The sequence below is a fragment of the Leptinotarsa decemlineata genome, unplaced genomic scaffold (genome assembly GCF_025532065.1).
Source record: "Leptinotarsa decemlineata unplaced genomic scaffold, Ldec_3_MD MMD2_tig00026282_RagTag_RagTag, whole genome shotgun sequence".
NCBI lineage: Eukaryota > Metazoa > Arthropoda > Insecta > Coleoptera > Chrysomelidae > Leptinotarsa > Leptinotarsa decemlineata.
This window is the reverse complement of record NW_027412668.1, coordinates 19,159,153-19,175,137: the sequence shown is the minus strand read 5'-3', so window position 1 is coordinate 19,175,137 and position 15,985 is coordinate 19,159,153. Positions and strand designations below refer to the sequence as shown.

Genomic DNA, 15,985 nt, shown 5'->3' with positions numbered 1-15,985 from the left:
TTCACATCTGACCAACAGGGTCGCATCCATGTACACGGATCACCAGGGTCGGGTTTGGGGGAGGGCAGGCGGGACTACTGTCCCAGGGCTTCCACAGGAGAGGAGCCCCCACAACAAGGTTGAAAAAAATATCCAAATTTTGACGGGTCAGCAACTTTTACGTTTTTCCTCCCAAACAATTTTTTTGCATTTTTGCACATAGTGAACTTTATGAAACGATGACAGCACTCAACTGCCGTCTTGATAACAGAAATTCCTCTGGTCTCACAGACAGAACATTAATATCACATCGCATGAAACTGAAAATACTGGTATCCAATGCCGATGGAAACAACTCCAATTCACAATATGTTGGGTACTTAATAAAATAACGAAATAATCGTAAGAATTTCTAATTGAACTTTAATTCTTCGCTTGAGTAAGAACGCTATCGAAACAAATATAAACATTTTCATAAAATATCGAAGTCTCCATCTATCTTCCGCAGAAAAGAATGGTTTCCTAGCCAAATTTCAAGACGAAACCTAATGAGCAATACTAAGCTGATCACGAACTCTTCTGCAACCCTCAATACATATCAAGGTATAGATGTTCGCACACCGTACATTAATTTATTCTTTCAGGTGTTTCTACAGAACTGGACCGTAACATGAAATTGAAGCTCGCGAGTGTATTGATATAAAAACGGAAATATCTTATTGTGATAAAATAAAAATATCTCATATGATCGATTATAGCAATTTGGGTTCAAAACAAATTAAATTCAAAATAGAAAGTAGCACTAACTCTCTTTCAAAATTAAATATATTTTGGCATTCAAAAGATAACGAATATGAAGAAAACATCGTTACAAGGACAACCATTAGTTTTTTTGAACTACATTTTTATTTTTAGTTTCTTGATTATCTTCTGGGTTTTTAACTTTCCACCACCTCAAAAATGAAAAGATTTGAATTAATGATGTGTTTGAAGTAAACTGCTTACAAAATGAAAAGTAATGAAAAAATGAAATTTATATATTCAGCTTTCCCAACAATAGCTGATTTTTCGTAATATCATATAGTTAGTGAACAGTTTACAAGATGATAACACGCGTTCCACTAAACTTATAAAATAGTTTTTTTAAGCGTGTTCAATATTGAATACGTCTGACTGAAAATGAAGTATCAAATATGTTATGATAGTTTTTCATCAAGTATCTGCTGATTTCATCACATACATTTATTTTTTCCATATTTTTCATATAATAGGTGAGATTCATGAACAAAAGTTACTCATCCAAATTGTTTCTTTTTTATGTATTGAAAATAAAAACATTGTATGATTTACTGAAAGTGAATTTTTACTTCCGCCTTCGCCATAAATGTAAAAGAAGTTTACAAATAGTATATTTTGTTAGACATTAATGCCCGCCGTGTATCAGTGAGAGAAGCTTAAGAGGTGAGCTCGCTCAACGCTTCAGTATTGTATGCACTGTATCAACAAACGTTTTTGAGTTCGCTTAAATGTAAGCGGAAATAATGCAAGTGTCGTTTTGCTGAAATGTTTTAGTAAACGGACTTGTGAAATTAAAATCAGTTGTTACAGAATGAGGGAACTAAAAGATGAAATCATGCTGGAAGACGATAATGACATCTTACACATCATGGATTTTGGATATTCACGAAGAATTTTTAGGAGGTCCAACTATTTCGAGGAGATGGATGATATGGCCTTTTATAGAAGATCGGACCGACCAAGCTGGCAACACTATATGTGCTGGAGCTCATAGAATATGCTTTAAGGCGAGTTCATATTAGAACCATTGCGATAATATTTTTGCGGTGCCCAATTGTCAAAATACCCCGTTCATATTGAAGCGGAAAATATCTAGGGATTTTATTGTTGAATTTTGAATTTTATTACATGAACCTGAATAATGACATACGACGACCGACATGGTTATGTCGATGCATACGACTCATACGAATTACGACTTTTAAGACCAGACCCCATCATATCAGAAAATAGGACTAACAATTTTCTCAAGTTTTGTTTGATAGGAGCGTGTCTTCAAACCACTCATCTTAACGTTACTGCCAACTTAAATGCAGAAGCGAGGGTTTTTTTGCAAAATGAGTTTCCTTTAATGAAGGGCCAACCAAATTCAATAATTTATTGAATAATGGGAGAGTCAGCCTGAAATAGTTGAAATATTTCTCTGGATCACTAATTCTCATTTCAGCCGTTAGGTTGTGATATTCTCCATATTTTCCTCTGTTTTTGAAAATTTTTCGCACACCATAACGCCGGGGTTTTCTCAATGGAGCTTTATATATACGGTAAAGTTGATACAATTTGAACAACCTGACACATTCGTCCATTTCGGATTCAATTTCGATGTATTGGCTTAAAAGACGAGAGTAAAATATAATAGCAATATAATGCTATTTGTTGTATGTTGACGTATAAAATTTTGCGAAAATCGCAAAAAAGTTCAATTTTTTCAACTTTTTTACGATAAACACGGCGCCATTTTAAATCGCACTTTTTATGCGATGTTCGTTCCAACATGCCCTCAGAATTTGAAAATGATTTGTAAAAAAACATTCAATTATTTTTCCTTTTTTTAAATACAAACATATACGTGTCTATATTGTCTAGGCACGCCTACTGTATTGTATAGACACACCTAAAGAAGATATTCTATAGCGAAACAAGAGTTGCGTTTTTGTAAAACAGTTTAGTGAAAATCTCACAAAAAAGTCTTTCTTGAATACGGTATGAACGAAAATTGGGGAAACTAAACAGCAAAAACAATAACCACGTGTTGATCAGTTTGACTAAAATAGATCCAACCCACAATTGCTGTGTTGTGACTCAGTTGAGAAAAATAAGAGAGAAATAGTGAAGAGTCCATATAGAGAAAGAAAACTATATAATTCAACAAGGGAATTTAATGAAGACAGAGTTCACACCAATAGTTGTCAAAATTCCTGAAAAAGCAATCAAGCTATTATCAATGCCAACATTGGGAGTTTTTCAAATCATTTCTTTAAAATCTCCTAACTTGTGATCGGAAATCATTATGGTGGTGCAGATAAACCTATAAACATTCGTTTTTTACTTTGTTGTAGGGTGATGAAAATTATCTGAACTTTCACTTCCCTAAATGTATTTTCAAATTCCTGGAAAGTTGTTTGGAGTCCTAAATCGCTTTTTCTTCATATAAAATGTGTTATTTGAGAATTGAAATATCTTGAAATCTAAAGTGATTTTTTAGGATATGTAAAATTTATGGAAGTAGTCATAAAAAATGAAAAATTAAATTTTTGAGAAAGAAAGTTTTTGGCTTCCAGCTACTCCATCTTGATACAAAAAAAAGGACGAAGGAATCTTCCTTCCAAAGAAAGGAAGAAAGTAATCAATTTCAAAATAAGTAACTCTATACATGGATGTGTAGATCATGCAAAGAAGTAACTTTCAGACACAAACTGAAAGAAAGTCCTCCTGAAACAGCTACTTTAAAAAAAAATTTAACCCCTTCAATTCAGAGAAATTAAACTTCCTGTGTTTTTATACCGCTTGTATTTGTAACTAATGGTACTGCAGTTTCGTCTTATAAGGACATTTTCAAACAACAAGAAGTCTTTAAAATGGATATTAATTGAGTGCTTCATCTTATAATGTAATCAAGATTGATGCTGAAGAGTCAATAAGGCAAGTGTCTTACGTCGAAACATCGGAAGTCTACCATAGAGGATGACAGTCTTCCATGTAAGTGAAATTTGCTTTTTTCATTAATTATAAAGTGTAGGAATCCTGTGAGTGATATCTGATTTAATTCCATAACGAATGTTTGGAATACAAACTGAGAAGAGAAAAGTGTTCTTTGATTGATCTATACATCATTGTAAACAGTCCATTTTTAAATTGATCGCTTTCTTTCTTTCTTCGAAAGATTTCCACACTTTTTGTATGAAGATGGAGAAGTAGAAAGCCAAAACCTCTCTTTCCCAAAAATAGTACTCATACAATTGACAATATCATCCTCATTATATAGTCGCTAATAATAAATTCCATAGTTTATTACTCATATTCCCAAACCCTCTTGTATTTCACCGGTTTCGGATTTGTTTTGCGATACAAACATTATGTATGTATTCCTTTGAATAACTGCACGCGGAATTGTCATTGAATATTTCGGTAATTAATCTCATTTACCTGTCGGTAAGTGTATGGGTGTGCCATGCGTTGAATCCTGATGCGGGTCATAATAAGTTGTTTGTGGACTGTATGGAGCAGGGGCGTACGTACTCGGGTATTCGGGCCAGGAACTTGAAGGACAATGTACTGTTGTTCCATTGGGGTCTGCAAAACAAAATAATAATTAGGTGAATATTTGATGACACCATAAGTAGGGTAGGGTGTCCACTGATACACCACAATACGGAGAGATTTCAATTCAACTATAACAGCTTTTACAAAAACCCATACATTAGATTCCTCAAGCAGACATGATGAATTTCTACCAAGTTACAAACATTTTATACTCTCCTTATCTATCTACTCTTATAAAATTGATTCTAGTTTAGGAAACTACCAGAAATGACGGAAAATCCCTGATTTATGGGCTTCCTGTGAAAACAGGTATACAGGGTGTAACATAATATTCAAGTGACAAATTAATGACAAAAAGTCCAAATAAACTTGGTCCGGAAATGTTTCGTTTCGGAGAAACAGGTTTGAAAACTACCATAAATAACGGACAATCCCTAATTTATGGGTTTTCTATGAAAACAGGTATACAGGACGTAACATAAGTACTTTAAAATATTCGAGTGACGTATTCCCGTGACACTTTTAAGGAAAAAAGTCTATATAAACTCGTGTCTGGAAATGTTTCATTTCGGAGGTACAGGGTGTAGAAATTTAATTATATTGTTCGTTTTTCAAAATGAATTTTGTAAAAATTAGTTATTTATACGACATTGTACATAGAATTTTCCTTCGAAAAAGAGTGCTGTTGCGCTTGATATTTCTGATGCCTTTGTCAGTGTGTGGCATGAGGATTTGCTGACCAAGTTTTGATGCTATGGCTTATGGTCCCCAGGAATCCACATTGTCCCTAACCATATTTTTATGATATATGAAAGACTCAATTGAAAAAAACCAAGAATCAAATATATTGCTTTGCTGGTGACAGCACACTTGTCTCGTAATTCCATTTGGATTTCCAGGACATCGACTACGGAGGTACATCTTCACCGGCAGCAGGAGGTTGCATATTGTAACGAATCTGAAGCCGTCCCTGACCGATATCTCAGCCAGCGAATGAACACATGACATCACCGCGGAAGAATGACGTCTGACTTGCCTGGAAAATACTAGGCGAGTACAGAAACCACTAGAGAAATCTAGAACGATCGTTACCGATATGTAAGGCCTGCTTCCCGTCCAGATAGGGCAGTCTGAATTCAGAAAGCGGATCGACCGGTTGAACAAGGAATTCAAATAGTAAAGATAAATTAAGCGTTAGTTGCTAAGTGTTGAATATGAATTAGTTGTGATAGTGAAATATTGTTAGAAATAAATTTGTTTGAGACAGTAAATTCATTAATTTGTTACAATATATTAATGAGGATCTAAAGGTGATTTCGAATTGGGGTGAAACTAACCACGTATCGGTTTTCTTCTCCGAACCGGATATAATAATGCTTCTGCTTCGCATAATCATGTCGCTGAAATTACAAACGCTGCTTTTCAAAAGCTGGAAAAACTGTACACACCTCAGCAATTTTTAATGCTTTATAAAACTCAGATCAGACCTGTTTTGGAGTATTGTTCTCTTGTATGAAGCTCCGCCCACAGACATGCCCTGAAGCTGTTGGATTCCATCCATGAGGGAGCCATCCGCTTGATTGGAGACACGAACATCATTTGCAACCTTGATAATCAGGAACATCGAAGAACGGTTGGAGATTTGTCTCTCTTTTATAGATACTTTCAAGGGAGGTGTTCAAGTGACCTGGCACATTTGATTCCACCAAGAGCGGTATATATCAGCAATACGCGACAGACTGTGGCTGCTCGTCGTTTTAAGGTTCAACTCAGTACACCTCGAACTTCACTGTGTGAAAATTCTCCCATTCTGAGAACTGCGTTTATCTGGAATAAACCTCCTGAGACCGGTTTTCCAAATTAATTTAATCTCCAGCGATTCAAATCTCACGTGAATCACCTCTTTTACACAGTCACCGCTCTTAGAGCGTCTTAAGGATTTTTCTGTAGTGCTTGTGTTTTGTCCTTCAATAAAAAACAGGCTGCTCATGAAGTTTGAATTGGTAATTTGGTATTAGGAAAGTTATTTGCCTAGATGGGCCGTCAAACAGAAACACCAATCGAACAACCACCAAATAAACGTTTTTCACTTTACCATAATTTTGATATATTTTGCATTTCATATTACGTTTCAAAACTCGTGATGTACTGTTGAGAACCTTTGGTGTAGCAAAGAATATTACTGAAGTTTTATTGCAACACCAAAATTTTATTTCAACACCTCGACACGTGTTTCGATCACCAAGTGATCGTCTTCAAGGGAAGACTAATATTCCTCCTAAAGATGATCACTTGGTGATGGAAAAATGTGTCAAGGTGTTAAAATAACGGTTTGGTGTTGGGGTGAAACTCCAGTAATATTCACCTTCCAAAACTGTCGAGAAAATTTAGAATACGGTTATGGAGTCTCAGAAAAGACTGAAGAGAAATTCTGGATGAAATTGGTTTCTGATTCTGAAGACGAAGGTATAATTGAGCTCCCTTTTTGATAAGCAAAATTATATAGATTGACCAAAAATTCTCCTCTTTATATAATTGTGAGAAATTTAATAATTTTTGAATTTGTAAAAGTGAGTGAAAATGTATCTAAACATGTTAATTGAAACCCATATTTTCTCTACGGAATGACTCTCGTTAAAAATTTCGAAATGCAATTCCGTTATTCCGTATGCCGTATCTAAACAACAGTTGATTTACACACAAGCAACTTCAATTAAAATTTGTTGTGATACATATTTTGAAGGCATTTAATATCGTTTACTCAAATATAGAATAGGACATGATAGTAAACGGAAATAACAAAATGATAACACTTAACGTCCTACTTGGTTCTAAGATATCGATAAAGTTTATTCCACGTAAACCAAGTCGACCACAAAATTATAAAAATAACCACGTGTGTTATCAGAATATTCAACATCGAATGACCAACAACACAATATCATTCTGTATGCACTGAATTTTATGGAATTTTTACTTTTTCAGAAATCTATATAAAAGTTTGGGAACATTCCCATTAACTGATGTAATACTGCTTCGGAATTTCTGACTATGTCACATTCTGAAAAACAGTAAATGATTTGAAATTATCTTAGCTAAATAATGCAAGATATAATGCAAGATTAATAATAAATAATAATAAATATTCCAGAGAGGTACATTATGACATGTTCAGGGTTGCCCCTTTCCTCTCATGCAGACCTACGACTTAGTAGGTAAGTGTGGCAGATACCCAACGGAAAAACAACAACTAATCCAGCTAATGCCGCGCAGAGAGTTGAAGTAAAATCATCAGGCACCTGTGCAACGAATGCGACGAATCTGCTGCACTTAGTCCTAGTTGGTTAGAAGTTATTTTCACAGCATAACATCCAGATGAAAGTTTTTTGTTAAGTGATAGTATGTGGTCCTCAAACTTCAACTTATTATCAAATAATAACCCAAGAAATTTGTTGCATGACGTGTTCTCAATTACATTCAAATTTGAAGCTAGAGAGATGTTATCAAGAATGCAATTAAAGGACAAAACTTTGGTTTTTGGGACATTGAAAGCTAATAAATTTGCATTACACTAATATGAGAGTGTGGAAATATCAGAGCAGATGGCATTATATAGATCATTAGTGTTAGTTTTGTGCCATAATATTGTAGTGTCGTCGACAAATACAGTAAATTTACCCTCCATAGTGATGGTAGTCAAGTCGTTGATATAGAGTAGAAATAGGGTAGGTCTGAGTACTGAGCCTTGTGGTACTCCGTTAGATATGTCAAAAATATCAGATACTGTTGTATATTTGATCTTTTGACTTCTACCCGATAGATAAGATGCAAACCATTTATGAGTAATACCCTCAATACCATAGAGATAAAGTTTTCTGAGCAGTATCTCGTGATTGACACAGTCAAATGCTTTAGAGAAATCGCAAAAGACTGCTGCTGTGATCTCCCGTCTATAAATGTTACTATACACTTCATATATAAATTAAAATATGACTTTCTGAGTATTTTTGTTTGACTGAAATCCAAATTGTTTGGAGTTAATCATATTACCGAAGTTCAAATGTTCAGTTGAACTTATTTTTACAAGTTTTTCAATAATTTTTTCAACGACGGAATGAGAATGGATAATTCCATTCTGTCATGGGTACAAATCAGTTGGGGTGGTAAATAAGATAAACCCCTTATTCTACATTTGAGGTTGACGGTCATTTAATCTTGTACGTCATCGATTCCGAAATACTTGAAGTGAATTTTAAAAATCTTCGTGGAAAATATATTTATTTTCTTCAAGCATTGAATTATGTACGCCGCTCAAATTGGTATAAGAGATTTCAAGTGACAGTTATCATTTCTCATGTGGTTTCACGGCGTTTTCAAATCATCATTGACGATAACAGAAAAATTATAAAAACCCATTATGCCGCATATTTTAGATGGCCCATTATTTGAATACCGGAAGAAAATATATATTTGAGTAAATAATATAGAAAGTAAAAAATTGTAAATTATTCTTTGAGAAAATCAAATAAATTCTCTGAATTTTTTGTCATTTTCCGAATTTCCAATGTAATAAATGTTGAAACCTTGAAAGACAAACTCACATACTTCATGTAAACAACAAACTTAATTATGTTAATATTTAAAAACGTACACATAAATCGATAAGAAGCCAAATTGAGCTTCTGAAAATTCCAGAAACTTGGATCACATTCAAAAATTTCCATTCTCTATCCATGAATGGTTCATTTTGGGAGATTAGACCAGAGTTCATGGTAGTTTTATATTTGTTTTGAGATTCTGTCAATGAACGATGAAGAAGTGCGCAACTTTGCCTGCTGAAATACAACTAATTTTCGGCTAATACCGCGATGAATATTGAATTGTATCCGACGAAAAAGTACCAGTTTTCTCAAATAGAAATCTGTTGTAGATACTTTTCCTTTGCCAATAGCTGGGCTTGACTGAAATCAGATGAGTAGTCACCTAGAAACAGATTTTGGAGTAATATTTCTCATCACTGCAGGACAAATCGAACCTCATTGGACTGATTTATTTGAGGTTTCAACGAAACATTCGTCTATGACTGTATTGGACTACAAATTGACATTATTGTGTAAGCTTCGTCTCTATCGACACAGTGGTCAGAATTATTTCATTTCTGCTACAGTTTTGTAACACGGAATGCTTCTTCCTCATTTATATTTTTTCAAAAGATGGTGTTGACTCTACTGTAGTTGAATGAGTCCAGTTTCAGATAAAGTTTTCGCAATTTGGAAGGATTTTCTGTATGTGCGTAAACGTGTAAAGTTTGATTAATGTAAATCAATGTCTATCGTTGAATTGGCCAGAAAAATAATTGTTTTCTGAAATGCATTAGCCAGATCTGTATCTGCATCTGTAGAGTAGGGAGGGTAAGTATAAGCCCACATCACTTAGGCCACATGTGACCCATTGTACATCCTCCCGAGGAGTTGTCCTTCTAGGTCATCATCCATCCTGTCCTTTCCAGGAAGGTGGACAGGTCACTTGGAGACATCTGCTTTATATCGGCAGGTGTATGCCAAGACTCGCCGAACACACACTCTCTTATTGACGATAACTCCGGGCACTCCCATAGGACATGCCTGACAGTCTCATCTTCCTGTTCACACATCCTGCGAAGAGGTGTGTCCATTAGCCCAATATTATGGAGTCAGAAATCCTACTGTTAAGCGTAGATTTTTCCTGGTCATCGACAGATCCTTTGATTCCATCCTATCTCTTTAGGGATTGAGCATGGGTTCCGCAATTCCGCAATTGTCGAAATCATCAGACTGTAGGTGCCACCGGGTCCTAAAATTGTTAGTCCTGCCGCTTCCTTGGCTAAAGAGTCGGCAATGCGATTACCTTTACTCTTGTCGTGCTCTTCAACCCACCTCAGGATAACGTGTTATCTACCGAGGCTCTGGCTGAATTTCAGTGGCACTCTAGTACTAGCCCTGAGGTAACACGTTGTCTGTTCAAGGCTAATAGGGCTTGTCTTCTGTCAGTGCAGATTGTTATGTTTTTGCCAGAAATTCCTTTCCTGTTTTTTTTTGGGGCGATCGAGATACCAGCTAGTTCTGTAAGGACCACGCTGGTATTTTTTCCTATTTCCCACTTAATCCTTAGGCTCAGTGATCTGGAATACACTCCACATCCTGAGCCTTCTTTGGTTTTTGAGCCGTGCATTGTAGCATCTGACTCTGTGTTCTGTTTTATTAGTATTTTGTAGGGTTTATTAAACACAAACCTGGATTCAACTGCATCACTGGATGCCTGCAGCAGAGGTTGCGTAGTAAGCGCTTCTCGCCATAGGCTCAGTCTCAATTGACTCATTCCGAGTTCGAGGTTCACACCAGCCGTACGCAATCGTAACATGACCTGACGCAGGTCCGTAATTATTTCCATTGCCGCGGTTGGTGTTGTTCTCATGGCTTCTGTGATGTTTAAATAATCCAGTCGCTGTAGTTGATATAATCTTTGGATGGCCGTTGCTTGTAGAACTTTCGGTCCCCATGCAATGGCTCCGTACGTTAACATAGGACCACACGGGGTCAAAGACCCCATGCGCGTCTCACTGTCCTCTGACATTGCTCATAAGCCACATATGCTCTTTTTGCTCAACTTTGTAGGTGAGAGTTCCATGTTAGCTTCCTGTCGAGGACAGTACCAAGGTATTTCACCTCTTCAGAGAAGTTTAGTTTGCTTTTGAATATTTCGGGAGGTTTTAAGCCCGATAAACTACTTTTCCTGGTGAAAAGGACCATCTCAGTCTTCTTGGGATTGATCGACAGTGAGTATTCCTTACACCATGTTTCTATTAATTTGAGCCCATCCTGCGCTCTATCGCACAGTGTGTTCACAAATTTGCCGGTCTGTAAGATAACTATGGCATCTGCATGCATGAGTCAGATATTCCTGTATAGAAAAGCTTGGAAAGGGTTTATGTTCAGAATTTTTCATTTAGTCTTTATAGTCATATCTTTCTTGTTAATTTTGTCAATGAATGTTTCGTAACAAATTATCTCGTTTCATCATAGTATGATTTTTGGTTTTCATCTAATATTCTTGTTTTGTATTCTTCTTTCATACACTATCTGAGATTCATATCTCACATTTGTTATCTATTGTTGATCAAAATGGTTTCAAGGATGGCCTTTGATATTTACGCCTCTCCTTTTGTTAATATTATTTAGGGTTAAACAGAGATCAGTAAAAAGACGAAAAACATTCAAAATAATCCGAGATGAGAAAACATTTTTGGCCTCAGGAGCTTTTTTTTTCTGGAATTATTTTGACTCATTTCAATTCGACTGAAAATAAGGCCAATGAGATGCCTACTCAACAATAATAAATAAAACGCGAATCATTTGTCACTTCAGTTTGGAGTCTCTTTGTGCCATTGCATTTTTCCGAAGAAACAAAAATGAACCACTTGAATAAGTGGAATTAGCATACAATGTCATATCACAAACATTCAGAATAATAAACAGACGGTAAATCCAACTTATTTATACACATAAAGAAATGATGCGTAATGTTTTTGAAACAAAAGATCCGCTTCGACGATGGTTTCTCTACGATAGTTGTGAATCCTGGCCGGTCCTAATTTCTGTAGACTCACGATGATATAGCATGTAATGGACGGAACTTTTGTCAAATGAGAATTGAAACTTTACGTGAAAATTTGAAGAAATAGAGTGTATCACAGTGCAAGCGTATATTTTTCTTGATTCATGGATAAAGTCATGGAACACAACATAGTGTTTTTGGTAGTATGAACGTACGAATTTCAATTAGAAATTTTTCAGTTGAAGACAACTCAATTAGACACGTACGGAAACCAAAACATTTTGTTGGTAGTTCATGATCACTTCATAATTTGTTTGTTAAAAAAATACCTAATTCATAAAAGACATCAACGGTTGTGTATGAAATATTAAATTAAATAGTTAACTTATTTGAATATCAATGAAATTTCGGAAAAGATGCAGAAGAATTTAATAACCATCAGGGTTTTTTTAAGGACGAAACACAAGCACTATAGGAAAATACTGAAGTCGTTCTAAGAGCGGTGCGATTCCATTCAATGCAGCGTTAATCTTCAAAATTATCACAGGGAAATCTATTAAATCCCAAACAAGGACGAACTTGGTCGATGATTTCGTAGAAATGACTGAAGAATGGTGTATTTGTTCATCAGCAAAAAAATTCAGTCAAAACTAGCACATTCTAAATATCCACTGCAATGGGTGAACATGAAAGTGACGAATCAGACCCGATCTACAAAAACATACAACTTGTATATATTTATATACATAGGGTGATCTTTCACTCAATGTAAAGAATACTCTGTTGCACAGTCAAGTACATGTGTTTACATATTTTTCAGAAATATCAATAACATATTGTACTAGGAAATACATATTTCGTAATATTCATCTCTCTCAACTACCTACCGTAGGTTTTGGAAAATGACTCCTGTAAAACAACTACTTCTTCGGCTAATACCACGCCTTTAATATTTATGTTACTAGTTCACAATATTTCTCTTAGACGAAGGTTACATATATGCAGTTGAGCCACATTGAAATCATTCTAGTCCCAGGCACTTTGTTTGGGTAGGATCTTTCCTACAGTGATGATAGGTATACCTTGAAACCGGTCTGTAGGTGATCTACTCGAATGATTTCAGCATGGTCCTGCTGCTGAATGAACGAGAAAAATATGTGAGAGTAACCTCTGTAAGGTATCTGTCGAATAAAATTCAATTTACAGTGTGGTTTTAGCCAGATAAGTAGTTGTTTTTCAGCAGACAGTTACCAAAACCCAAGGTTAGGTACTTGGGCAATATTTTTGTTTCGAGCGTATATAACGCGGCGCCGAACGCGCGGAAAGCTTTCTCCCGCCTAAATGTTGATTTAATATGTGACAAATAGGGTTTTTTGATATGTTAATAATAATAATAACTTTATTCACAACGTATACAGATTAGAGTACAATTAAAACATAATATGTGAACAAAGTGGTTTGGCGATAAGAGCAGAGCTCTTGTTTCGCAAGAAGTTATAAAAAATATGTAAGTACATATATATTTGTATGTAAGTAAGTATGGCCTTCATGGAGTAGAAACTACAAAACATTTTATTGAATTTTGTGAATTTGGTGTTATAGTTAAGCAAATTATATTTCGGCTTGAGGTAAAATAGGCCGATTAAATACTAGACAAACAAAAGTAAGAAAAATAGATAAAACCTTGGACAAATATTACACGTTCTATAAGAATAAAATATTAATGTACAAATAGATGAAATCTTAGGCAATATGGATAAGATTATGCTACTTACAATACAGTATGATACAACTTTGGGATAAATTTGACTAAGACTAACTTATTTCACTCTAACATATTTTTTTTAAATTGTCTATCTTTTTCGGGAATGTGTTTTCTTATTTGTTTTTTGAATTTTGATTTGGAATAAGAATTTTTTATTTTTTGAGGTACGGTGTTATATAATTTAGTTGCCATGAAAGAATATGCTCTCTTTGAAATTGACTGTTTAACAGTAGAATAGGTTAGTTGGTCGCAATGTCGTGTGTTATAGTCGTGGTTTCGTGATGATGCTTTATTTTTGTTGAAATGATACTTCACGTTTGTACAATAATAATATAATTGTCTCATATCCATAAATTCACACTTTTTATACAGGAGATCTGACGAGAAACGTAAATTTCTAGACATGATCAACTTCATGAATCTCCTTTGTAATACCACTAACGGATTGAGTTGTACACGCAGAGCTGATCCCCATGCTGTTATACCATATCTCAAATGGCTCTCTATCAGGGAACTATATAATTGATTAAGTTCTTTGTGAAGTAAGTAATTTTTCAAGAAACGGAAGTTGTGAAGCATTGTTTGCAGTTTTTTCATTGTATATTTTATATGAGAGTCCCACCTTAAGTTCATAACCTCTAATATCTTTCTCACTTCAATTCGGCTGTCGTTTTTGGACATACCGAACGTTAATCGTCTCTCACGCTCTAACGGCCATGTTCAAATTCAGCTGCCCAAAATTCACTGTGGTTCATATACACAGAATCCCCATACACATAATCCAATTAATCTTTGATTTGCGTAGGCGTATTGCCTTCCAAATATATATATTTAATGACAGTTCGATACTCGATTTTGTCCATTTTCATAAAAACACTCACATCACCTCACTAAAACGAATGTAAGATAACTACTGCTAAAACTTTGGTGAGTAACTGTCAACAGATGAACGATGAAATTCACTAGCTATTATTTACATGTGCTACTATCTTCATGTTGATGTCGTAAACTTTTTAGACCAGTCTCTTATATAGTTGTAGTCAGTATAATAATATACGTACAAATACTATGTTGTGATAACGTGTGATTTCCGGCCTAGTCCGTGCCAGAAATTGCACGTTGAAAGTTAAGACCTCGTTAGTTCCCAGTTCGCACAAGTTTCGACTTCTGAGGGTTTTCGTTCGTAGGGTGATGACAGCTGGTTCTAGGAAAAACGAATTTTCAATAAATTTCGAAATCCTATCTAATCCAAATAACGGCTTCTAGAAGATCTACAAAATTATAGCAAAATAGACATGCAGAAAAGTTTATTATATTACATTATGTGGAGAAGCGTCATATGATAGAACTGAAAATTAAGTAGAATTGTCGAGTTCTATCCTTAATAATCGCAACTCACCTACTACGGACAGTGTCCTATAAGTGGTTCAGTTTTCAGTTTTTCATTTTAAGGGGACGGGGATAGTTTTTTCGAGTGATGATTGCGCACAAATCATTGTAGGATGCATTTCTTTTTGAAAAAATTCAAATTGGTTCAGTGATTCCATTGCCACCCATTCCATTCATCTTTAATCAACGAGTACCTCGTTTGCCATAAATGTTTGATGCTTCTTCATGTCTTCTTGAAATAATTTCGGATCTTTGTTTTCTAAATCCTCCACATTCAACGTGTATTTGAGAAAACCATATACAAGGTGAAATGTAGGTTCAACAAAAAATTAACAAATGAAAGATAAAACAATAAATGCACGTCATCAAGGATACGTTCTTTGTCCTCTTCTCTCGCAAGAATGACCTCCACTCTTTTCATTGACAAACTCAAATCGTTACTATTCTCCATTATCAATAAGTATCAAAAATCAACGAACCGACATTTTTTACTATTTAAAACATGCTTAGTCATTCTGTACTACTAGCTGACCTTGAATAAACTGATGAGAATTCAAAACAATACTGAGAGAAAACTAAATTTAAACCGATTACCTGGAAAACGTGCATAATCATAGAATATATTGACAATAAAACTTATAGATATTGGGAAAACCAGTATTCTGAAATAAAAATTATGATTGTTCACGTTCATCTGTATACAGACAGAACCGTCGTTATCAAAGGATATTGAAAAGTAACATTGAACATGGGTATAGTAGATTTACGAAGAGAACAAGGGATTCAGGTAAATCAGGAAATGAATCGTATTTCATGTAAAAAAAAATATTTGTAAATTGCAAAGCGCTTTCGACTGTTACGACATCATCAGTGCGATACCTGCAAGTAAGTAATATTCAATGATACTTATTTTAATTT

General features: G+C 35.0%; 1 protein-coding gene across 3 annotated transcripts in view; it reads right to left on the bottom strand.

Annotated features, from left to right (window-relative positions):
- Positions 1-15,985, bottom strand: part of LOC111512431 (uncharacterized) — a 177,889-nt gene that overhangs the window by 8,840 nt on the left and 153,064 nt on the right. For all 3 annotated transcript variants that reach the window (XM_074179970.1, XM_074179969.1, XM_074179971.1), the window contains one exon: positions 4,204-4,350. In XM_074179970.1, the coding sequence (XP_074036071.1) occupies positions 4,204-4,350 (147 nt within the window). The remainder of the gene's footprint in view (positions 1-4,203; positions 4,351-15,985) is intronic.